At 39.2% G+C, this 11,794-nt stretch overlaps 1 protein-coding gene across 1 annotated transcript; it reads left to right on the plus strand.

Annotated features, from left to right (window-relative positions):
• Window positions 1-9,248: 9,248 nt before the first annotated feature.
• LOC141642933 (CBL-interacting serine/threonine-protein kinase 12) lies at window positions 9,249-11,278 on the plus strand. The gene has a single exon (XM_074451933.1). The coding sequence runs from the start codon at window positions 9,553-9,555 to the stop codon at window positions 11,056-11,058; it is 1,506 nt and encodes a 501-aa protein (XP_074308034.1). The 5' UTR covers window positions 9,249-9,552; the 3' UTR covers window positions 11,059-11,278.
• The last annotated feature ends 516 nt before the right edge of the window (window positions 11,279-11,794 follow it).

The raw sequence follows: 11,794 nt of genomic DNA on the forward strand, positions 1-11,794 counted from the left end.
TTCTCATACGGTCTACAAACTAAAACTATCAAAGCTACTAGACTTCGTCGGACACAAATGGAAGACTTCTAACGCCACGTGATGACTCATCCCAGGCTATCCCATACGCGTCATATCACACCTGCTCAATAATCGCTCACCACCCCGAATGGATCACCACAGTTTTTAAAACATTTAAACGGGGTCAGGACTAATCACACAATTCAATACATATATCAACAATAAGATAAACAGACAATTTGAACCACACACACACACACACACACCACCAACTCCCATCGTCTCAATACGACCGTCCACTTTGGACCACCCCATTACAGATGGGGGACCGCAGCCGTTCCCACCTAAGCCCCGCTCATCGTACGAGCGATAACCCTATCCATTAATGTGCACATCCCCTTCCGTGGCGGGTTCCACGAAGGGCGAAACTAGGGCGTGAGATCACTCCCGCAAGTGACCCCACTCAGCCGAGAACGCATCTCGAGAACCATCAACAACACAACCACAATCACAAACACAAGTACAACCATCAAATCAATTAACTAACTACAAAGACATCACCAATATCCCATTATGGGACTAATAACGAGTAGGAAATCCTACCTGGAAAGCACAACACGCAGACGGTATCTACAGATGTCTCAAAACGCCTCTTCTATGAACTCTCCTCCTACCATACAACACATAGATACTACTATTCAATTACTATTCATAAAAACCCCCAATTCCTAAATTAGGGTTTCACTAATCTTAACAAAACATTATATAAATTACATTAAAAGCTTACCCTCGACGCAAGGACTCCAACGACACAAACTACGATGCAAACCGACCGTCTGAACTCCGGGAATTGTCAAGAACGCGATTAGGAAGAAGACAAGTTGCTTTCTCTCTTAAACAGGTTTTAGGTTTTGTAAAAAGTGATTTAGAACAAAGACGAATTGGTTTAAATACCTTAATCGCGTAATTAACAAAACCCGAGAAAACTCCCCGTAAAACCGGACACTCGATCGAGTACCCAAGGTACTCGATCGAGTACCCCTACTCGATCGAGTACCCCGCTACTCGATCGAGTACCCAACAGGTCAGAAACTATTTTATTTCGCAACTTGCCCTTACTCGACAGAGTAAGGGCTACTCGATAGAGTACCCCAAGACTTATAAATACGGAGTATTACAGGGAAAACCAACAAACGTTTTTGGATAAGGTCGGAAGTAGCGATATTTGGTCGGATTGCAAGGAGAAGGGTATTGATGCAACGTGGGATAACCTGGAGCATGTTGTAAAGGATTTGGCGAGGTAGGTGTTAGGGGAATCTAAAGGGAATAGACCATCAAGTAAGGACACATCTTGGTGGAACGAGGAGGTGAGACAAGCGATAAAGACAAAACGTGAATGCTATAAGGTTTTGAGGAAATGCATGAGTGATGAGAACTTTGAAAAGTATAAAGAGGCTAGACGAGCCGCTAAAAAGGCAGTGCGGGATGCGAGGGCAAAAGTTAATTAAGAAGTGTATGCCAGGTTGGACACGAGAGAATGAGAGAAGGATATCTATAATAAAATGGCTCGCATAAGAGACCGAAAGACGGGGGATATTGGGAGAGTTAGGTGTGTGAAAGATATGGACGACAAGGTTCTGGTTCAGGATAACGAAATAAAGGCTAGATGGAGTTCTTACTTTGATACTTTATTCAATGGACATCAGGAGCAAGGTTTTGGGGATGCAGAAGTAACACCAAGCATGGTTAATCAGGAATTTGTGCGTAGAATACAAAAGAGTGAAGTTAGAAAGGCGTTAAAGAAGATGGGGTCAAAAAAAGCAGAGGGACTGGATGGTATACCCATAGAAGTTTGGAGGTGCTTCGGGGAGAAAGGAATCGAATGGGTAACCATGCTCTTCAACAAGATTTAGAGGAGCAACAAGATGCCATCAACTTAGAGGAGAAGCACTCTTGTCCTTTTGTACAAGAACAAAGGGGATGTTCAAGAGTGTTCCAATTATCGGGGAATTAAACTTATGAGTCATACGATGAAGTTATGGGAGTGGATAATCGAGCAAAGGCTTAGGAGATGTGTAGACATCTCGGATAACTAATTTGGATTTATGCCCGGGAGATCGACTATGGATGCGATTTTTATCATGAGGTAGTTGATGGAACACCATCGGGACAAGAAGAAGGACTTGCATATGGTTTTTATTGACTTGAAAAATGCATATGATAGGGTACCAAGAGAAGTGCTTTGGTGGGCTTTGGCGAGAAAGGGCGTGTCTCGAAAATATATTGACCTCATAAAGGACATGTATGAGGGGGCTATTGCAAGTTTTCGCACTAATGTTGGGAGAACGAAGAATTTCCCATTACCATCGGGGTGCATCAAGGTTCCGCACTTAGTCCTTTTCTCTTTGCTATAGTTATGGATGAGTTGACAAGGGATATTCAGGACAACATCCCTTGGTGTTTGATGTTTGCCGATGATATTGTGTTGATTGATGAGACGAAAGAGGGGGTGGAGAGAAAGTTGGAATTCTGGAAGCATACTTTAGAGACTCGTGGGTTTAGGCTGAGCAGAAGTAAAAGCGACTATTTGAGGTGTCAGTTCACTAAAGTGGCGGGGTCGAGATCGACAGAGGCGGGGAGTATTATTTTCGATGGGGATGTTGTTGAGGGGTCAGATTTCTTCAGATATCTAGGATCTATTATTCAAAAAGATGGGGAGTTAGACGGAGATGTGGCTCATAGAATTGAAGCGGGATGGTTGAAATGGAAGAGTGCTTCAGGGTTTTAATGCGATAAAGATATGCCCAAAGATTAAAGGGAAAATTTTATCGCACCACAATTAGGCCTGCCTTACTGTTAGGGTGCAAACTCTTGTCCCACATCGGTAGAATAGAGATGGAAGATTTTTGATTGTTAGGGTGCAAACTCTTGTCCCACATCGGTAGAATAGAGATGGAAGATTATCTTTATAAGTATCCACGAAATATAATAGTACGAGGCCTTTTGGGAAGGAGCCCAAGAGTAAATCCGTGACGGCTTGGCCCAAAGCGGACAATATCGTACTATTATTGGTTGTGGACACCGATGCAGCAGAGGCCCAACACGGGGATATTCACGCTTCCGCACAACAAGTGGTATCAGAGCCCAAGGTTCTACTTGGGCTAGAGTCTAGACACGGAGATTCATCAGGCCAATTCTTGAAGGTGGACTTACACTATAAGACGTGGAATTCCTATAGCTCGGGGGAGAGCTAATATGTTCGCGAGAAGCGACATGGTCTCACGGCATTGAGACGGCAGGCCGTCCAAGAGAAGATCATCAGCAACCCGGCGAGGTGGACTGAGGCTTAATGGAGGCAACAAAAGCGGTCCATGTTAAGTCCAAAAAGGTGGTCCGGTGTGACGCGCTGAGGCAGTGGATTCGGACCAGTCCAGGGTATATTGGATGCAGAGGAGTTTGGTACGCAAGTGTAGCACAAGCCCCGTGAGATACATGGTGTGTCGTTTAAGGGGAGGTTATCAAGACTTGGTGATGCGGGTGTCTAGGTGATGGGGCTGCATGGTGTGGGGAGTTCTCCATGGAGGTCAAGGTCTGAGTCAAGATGATGGTCCTTGGTTTGAGGGGAGGATTGTTAGGGTGCAAACTCTTGTCCCACATCGGTAGAATAGAGATGGAAGATTATCTTTATAAGTATCCACGAAATATAATAGTACGAGGCCTTTTGGGAAGGAGCCCAAGAGTAAATCCGTGAGGGCTTGGCCCAAAGCGGACAATATCGTACTATTATTGGTTGTGGACACCGATGCAGCAGAGGCCCAACACGGGGATATTCACGCTTCCGCACAACAAGAGAGGCTTAATGGAGGCAACAAAAGCGGTCCATGTTAAGTCCAAAAAGGCGGTCAGTGTGACGCTACCGGCCGAGGCGGTGGATTCGGATTTTGGATCCGGGGTATATTGGATGCAGAGGAGTTTGGTACGCAAGTGTAGCACAAGCCCCATAAGACACATGGTGTGTCGTTTAAGGGGAGGTTATCAAGACTTGGTGATGCGGGTGTCTAGGTGATGGGGCTGCATGGTGTGGGGAGTTCTCCATGGAGGTCAAGGTCTGAGTCAAGATGATGGTCCTTGGTTTGAGGGGAGGATTGTTAGGGTGCAAACTCTTGTCCCACATCGGTAGAATAGAGATGGAAGATTATCTTTATAAGTATCCACGAAATATAATAGTAAGAGGCCTTTTGGGAAGGAGCCCAAGAGTAAATCCGTGACGGCTTGGCCCAAAGCGGACAATATCGTACTATTATTGGTTGTGGACACCGATGCAGCAGAGGCCCAACACGGGGATATTCACGCTTCCGCACAACAAGTGGTATCAGAGCCCAAGGTTCTACTTGGGCTAGAGTCTAGACACGGAGATTCATCAGGCCAATTCTTGAAGGTGGACTTACACTATAAGACGTGGAATTCCTATAGCTCGGGGGAGAGCTAATATGTTCGCGAGAAGCGACATGGTCTCACGGCATTGAGACGGCAGGCCGTCCAAGAGAAGATCGTCAGCAACCCGGCGAGGTGGGCTGAGGCTTAATGGAGGCAACAAAAGCGGTCCATGTTAAGTCCAAAAAGGCGGTCCGGTGTGACGCGCTGAGGCAGTGGATTCGGACCAGTCCAGGGTATATTGGATGGCAGACCCAGTCCAGGGTATATTGGATGGTTATAGACTCAAGGTGGAGTCTATGGTGTTCTAGTGTGAGAGTTCAATTTTCTAGAACATGGCAGATATAAGTCTACTTGAGTGACTTGTATATTGGTCGAGTGATTTGGAAGTCGTTTGCTAAATGCGACTGTCCGAGTCAAGGTGGAGAATTGTTAGTATGTGACTCGTATGTCGCTTACGGAATATGTCGGAGTTTGATTACGTTGAGGAAATAGACTAACAAAGACAGACAAGGATTATTCGAATGAGTGAAGCTGTGCTCTTTATTACACTGGCCGTGGTAATTGGCTGCACAAAGAAGCTCCTCTGCTAAGTAATTTAATTTGCTCAAGCTTTGGAAGTCAGTGGGTAGCTTTGACTTTACTACGTTTTGGACTTTCCTATTTTACGTTGCTTCGGTTTTTGAGCGCGTGTCTTTTTGGCTAAGACTTTGGCTTTTAGTTTATTTGATTTAGTTTGTTTAATTATTTAGTTTCCTAATTGTATTAGTCTTTGTTAGGGTAGTTTAATATATAAACACTACCTTAACCTAGCTATTCTTTTAAGGAGAGATTTGTGAGGCAAACACATTGAGAGTTTTAAGAGGCAGATCTAGAAAAACTCTGTGCTCATCTTTTGTAATCTGTAATTCTCCCGACATAGTGAATTATTCTCCCTCGCCCTGGTGGATGTAGCTATCGCATTGATAGTGAACCACGTTAAATCTTTGTGTCTTTTATTTTTGCATCTACTCCGTATCGCTTCCGCACAACACTTACTTTACGGTTCCGAGTGTTGGGTCGTGAAACATTGTCACATTCAAAAGTTGAGTGTGGCAGAGATGCGTATGTTGAGGTGGATGTGCGGACATACAAGGAAAGATCAATTAAGGAATGAGGTGATTAGGAAAAGGTAAAAGTGGCGCCAATATAGGACAAGATGATGGAAAATCGACTAAGATGGTTTAACCATGTGAGAAGTAGACCGATGGACGCACCAGTTAGGAGGCTGGAGACTTGGAGAACAGAAAAGGTCCCTAGAGGTAGAGAGAGACCGAGACAGACATGGTTGAGAGTGATAGAGCACGATATGAGATTTCTGGGACTTGAGGAGAGTATGGTGACGGAGACGGCACAATGGAGGGAAAAGATACATGTTGATTTTTAGTATTTGATGTTTTTTGACATATTTAGTGTTCTTCCCTCCTTTATTACACCTTTTTTACCAGCCACTCTCTTATATATTTTACTTGGTTTACTTTTAAGGCATTCCTGATCCTTAATTCTAATTCGATTTTCAAAATCGTTTTAATCTTTTCTCTCGATGTAAATTTTAAGTTTTTATAAAAGAAATCCGTAATTCGATCTTAAAACGTGTAAGTTTACATTGACTTCGTATTACATTTTCGCTCTCCCTTTTGTTTTTCATTTTTTTTCCTTTTCTATTAGCATTTTGAGATGTGCGTTCCCCAGGGACGTTCTAAATGATGATTCATGTCAGCCGACCTCAAATCGTTTTCGGATTAAGGCTCTGATGTTGTTGTTGTAGTTGTAGTTCAATTATGGAATACAAAGTATTACGGAGTATTTTTGAAAGATCAACAATCAAAGTAAGAGCTACGGAGTATCATAGGTTATATATAGGAGTAAATGAATTGTTAACATGCATTTTCTTAGTTGAAATCAAAAGACAATCTGAATTGATAGTTAGCGGGGCGAAACCACTTTTAAAAAAGCTATTTTTTCTCTAAAAGCTAGGAGCCAATGAAAAGGCTTTAAAAAACTTGCCTTTTATATATAGGAGATTTTCCAACCTACAAACTTTATCTACAAATTCACATCCAACGACAAAAGCTAAAAGCCTTAAAATAAACAGTCCGTCTTGCTTCAGACTGTCTTATTTCAGACCGTAATAAGTCATCTCACAAGTGAGAAGCACATGGGTGGTGGGACACCCCCATGTATTTCCTACTCACACCTTAAATGAGTTTTTTATGAGAGAAATGATATCCGTCCGTCTAACAATTTTAGATGGATATGACGGTCTCAAATAAAAATTTGTGTAAAATAAAACGTGGAGTTGAACTCCTTGTCTCGGTAGAAAATGCTAGCCGTTGAGGAAGTCTCAACTCTCAAGTCAGAAACCGATGAGACTCGAGAGTCGTGACCCACACATACACAAAGTACACAGCGTACCACAAATAAAAAAAAAGTGTTACGTATACATTAATATACTTAAGATAAGAAGACCCCAGCTGTCTTTTGCTTAAAGCGGAAGTTGATACACATACACGAGGTGTATGGAAATTTCCATACACGGCTAATTAGAGTGTGACACGTGGCAATTATGACTTGACCTTAGGTGGTTAGTTTAGGGTTAGGTTAGTAAATTTACATGTGTAGTTAAGTTGTTACTTATTCTAGTTAATTAGATTAAGGAAATGTCAAAACTCAAAAATGTTGTTCAAGAGGCTTGAACCCATGACCTCTTGATGCATATCCACCTGCTATTACCATTGTGACCCATTCATCTCTTTGTTAAATTTGTAGATCTTTTGTTATATGTATGTGTAAAATCTGAGTTAAAATAATAATTATCTATAATAACTATTAAATATATACTTTTAGTTTATTATTAATGTAATGTATTGGCTAAGTTAGTTAAATGTACTTGAAAAAAATTGGACAAAATATTTTATTTACTTATGGTAATTATTATCTGTACCTATAGTTACATTTTATGTATCTCCAATATACATAACGCCTTTTTTTTTAACGATTTTTTTAATCAAAAAATATATGTTTTTAAAAATGTAAAATATTTTAAATTAATATTTAAATCATAGTCAATGTTCACATTAATTATATTGACATAATTATTAAAATAAAGTTTTTTTAATAATTATTTTATTACTAAATATTATAAAAGTATAAATTGACTTTTTAGTTGTGTTTTTTTTTATTTTAAGTAATAAAAAAAAAGTAATTTTTTAACTATTTTTTTAAATATAATATATAAATATTAATATTTTAATAAAATTCTTGATTTATCTCCGAGCCAACAGGTCGATCTGTTTGGGTAGGGTCTCGACCCTAAAATAACGGGTCATTTCGAGTTCGAGTCTAACGGGTCGTTAGGTCGAAAGTTTCGGGTCTTGATCCTGGAAAAACGGGTCGGATCGGGTCGAGTCGAAATTTGACAGGTCGAATTAAATCAGTAATATAGGTCCATATAATACTTATTTTAGTCTAACATTTCATACAGAGTATTAGACTAATATTATTTTAATATAATATTTCGTATTTATTTAATTATATAACTCTAATACATTTAGACGATAAACTAATATAAAATTTAATATGATAAAATTAAGCAAGAAAAAAAATTTAACAAATATTTCATAAATTTATTTAAATATATAAGCCTTATAAAATTTGTGTAACTAGCAAATAACTTAATAAATAGTGAAATTAATTGTAGCAACAGTTGATGTAATAAATATGAAAGTAATCACACATTTGAGTGGTAAGAGTAACAATAATAAATGCCAGAATAGTGAAAGTCATAGTAGCAAGAATGATAATAGTGAAATTAATAATTTAATAGTATTAAATGTGGGAGTAGTGAAAAAAAATGATGGCGGGAGTAGTGAAACAAATGTTATATAAGTAACAGTAGGAACAAGTAACAACGGACAAAGTATGAAAAAATACCTAACAATTTGATTTAAGAAAATATTTTATTTATTTAATACTCCGTATATAAGTGATAAAATTAATGATAATAGTGAATTTAACTATAAAAATAGCGGGAATAGTCAAAGATACAACAATAAGCGAAGTAGTAGTGAACATAATAGTATTAACAAGGGAGATGTCGTGGAAGTAATATCAACAGCGGGAGAATAAGTGAATGTGTCTCATAATTTGTTGATAAATTTTGCATCTCATCGTAATTTCAAGTTATAGCATAGAACAATATATTATAAATCGTAAATGTATGTGTTAAAAAGTCTAACGCAATTATGATTTATAAAAATAAAATTTAAATGGTGAATATAGGTAGCCCTAAGAGGCAAAAAAAACCTAGTTAAATGTAAACTACAGGTACAAATAATAATTATTATAAGTAAATAAAATATTTTGTTCAATTTTTTTGTAGTACATTTAATTAACTCAGCAAATACATTACATTGAATATAAACTAAAAGTATATATTTAATAGTTATTATAGATAATTATTATTTTAACTCAGATTTTACACATACATATAACAAAAGATTTACAAAATTTAACAAAGAGATGGATGTGTCACATGGTAATAGCAGTGGATATGCATTAAGAGGTCGAGGTTGGCCTCTTCAACAACAATTTTGAGTTTTGACCTGATAATTTAATTAGAGTAACTTAACAAGTTAACCACACATCTAAAATTACTAACCTAACCCTACACTAACCAATAGATATTAACCCTAGTTTGCCACGTGTCGCGATGTCATTGGTTGTGTATGAGTTTTTCATACACCTCGTGTATGTGTAGCCTTTTTGGCTTAAAGCCTCAACTCTCCGTAAACACCGTCACCGACTCACCACTTGCCTCTTTTACTCCGTTACCGTTATATATATATCTCTCTCCTTATTAAATACTCCCCCTATGTCTCCGTAACAACCTCTTCTCTTTTCCATTTTCATTACTTTTTCTAATTTTTATTTTTTCGAACTTCTCTTGTCCAAACAAAAATACCCAAACAAATCAATTAATCACATTATCTCATCTCGTCATATACCCAAATTAAGAATTGAATATACGCAATTAATTGATTGATTAATTGTTCGATAATTAATTAGGCTCTGTGATCAATGGCCGCGGCACTGCCGACGGCATCAGCGAGAGCAAGTGCGAAAAAGAAGGAGAAAGAGTCCACTTCACCCGGGGGTCTATTGCTAGGGCGATACGAACAAGGTAAACTTTTAGGTCATGGCACTTTCGCTAAAGTATACCACGCTAAAAACGTCAAAACCAATGAAAGCGTAGCAATCAAAGTGTTGGACAAGGAGAAAATCTTAAAGGGAGGATTAATGACTCATATTAAGCGAGAGATCGCAATCCTCCGCCGTGTCCGACACCCGAATATCGTTCAATTATTCGAAGTTATGGCTACCAAATCCAAGATATTTTTCGTGATGGAGTACGTTCGTGGTGGCGAATTGTTCAACAAAGTTGCAAAAGGAAGATTAAAGGAGGATGTAGCCAGGAAGTACTTTCAACAATTGATTGCAGCGGTGTCGTTTTGTCACGCGCGGGGTGTGTACCACCGCGATCTGAAGCCGGAAAATTTATTATTAGACGAACACGGAGACTTGAAGGTATCCGATTTCGGATTAAGTGCGGTTTCGGAACAAATTCAGCAAGATGGGTTGTTTCATACGTTTTGTGGGACTCCAGCGTATGTAGCTCCAGAAGTGTTGGCTAGAAAAGGGTATGATGCTGCTAAGGTTGATATATGGTCTTGTGGGGTCATCTTATTCGTGTTAATGGCCGGTTATTTACCCTTTCACGACCCCAATCTAATGTCCATGTATCGGAAGATCTACAAGGGTGAATTCAGGTGTCCCAGGTGGTTTTCGCCCGATTTAGCCAAACTTTTAATGAGATTATTGGATACCAATCCGGATACCAGAATTACCCTTCCGGAAGTCATGGAGAACCCGTGGTTCAGGAAGGGGTACAAGCATGTCAAGTTTTACATCGAGGATGATAAAATGTGTACCGTTTCCGGATTCCAACCCGATGAAGGCGACTTATCCGTAAACACTACAGATAATAACGTAAACCTCGATTTCGATTCAATGTCTGAGACCGAGTCCGAGTCTGGTTTCGAGCAACGTAAACCTGTCCCAGGGTTACCCCGCCCTGCCAGTCTAAACGCGTTCGACATCATATCAATGTCCAGAGGGTTTGATTTATCGGGTTTATTCGACGAAGGTGGGGAAGGCTCCAGATTCATATCCGGTGCACCGGTACCTAAAATAATATCAAAATTGGAGGAAATTGCAAAGGTGGTGAGTTTCACGGTACGTAAAAAGGATTGCAAAGTAAGTCTGGAAGGATCAAGAGAAGGAGCGAAAGGGCCGTTGACGTTACAAGCCGAGATATTCGAGTTAACACCGTCGTTGGTAGTGGTGGAAGTTAAGAAGAAAGGTGGTGATAAAGGAGAATACGATGAGTTTTGTAACCGTGAATTGCGGCCACGACTTGAAAATCTCGCCCTTGATGAACCGCCTCCGCCGCATATCGCCGCCGCCGCTGCCGCTGCAATCGCCTTAGACGGTGGACTTGCCAATTTGCCGTCGGATACGGAGTGAATCTGATATATTTTGTTATTTTTTTAATTATGAATGTACGGTGGAAGATGTGGTGTTTGTTTGGTAGGGAGTAGATATTTTTAATTTTTAATTTTTAATTTTTAATTTTGGTTGTTTAGTGGATTAAAAAGTGTAGGTGGTGGTAGATGTTGTATGGTGGAGAGGAAAAGGATGAACAGTGATTAGTATAGTGACATGAAAACATACATTTACTTTCAAATTCATGTTTTTTTTTTTTTTTTTTTTTTTTGAGATAAAAGAACAATTCATTAATAGAACGTCATACGATATTTACAAAGAATAATTATAATCGAAAACAAATTTAATGGAAACCAAAGAAAAATAATTTTCTTATAAACTAGGGATCTCAAAACAGCATCTGACAATTCGGCTAGTCCTATTATCGTTATTTTCATGTAGCTTTTGAGGGATCTTTCGTTTGATTTATGAGATAAAATTTACCTCTAACTGGTTCCAAAGATCGTTGACAAATCATTTTTACCCTTTGAAAGAACACGCTGCAAACCATCAACGAACTACTATTGACCATATTACTGATGAAACTAACTCCATGAATAAATGGAAAAACCTCGAAATTACTTTTACCCTTTGAAAGAACACGCTTCAAATTCATGATTTTGATTGGTTGTTTGTTTCTTCTTGTCTTGTTACTTTTAGAATATACTAGCTTGAAAGTCGCGCGCGTAGCGGTATCCAACTCTTCTCACTTATGACA

The sequence above is a fragment of the Silene latifolia genome, chromosome 2 (assembly GCF_048544455.1).
Source record: "Silene latifolia isolate original U9 population chromosome 2, ASM4854445v1, whole genome shotgun sequence".
NCBI classification, from domain to species: domain Eukaryota; kingdom Viridiplantae; phylum Streptophyta; class Magnoliopsida; order Caryophyllales; family Caryophyllaceae; genus Silene; species Silene latifolia.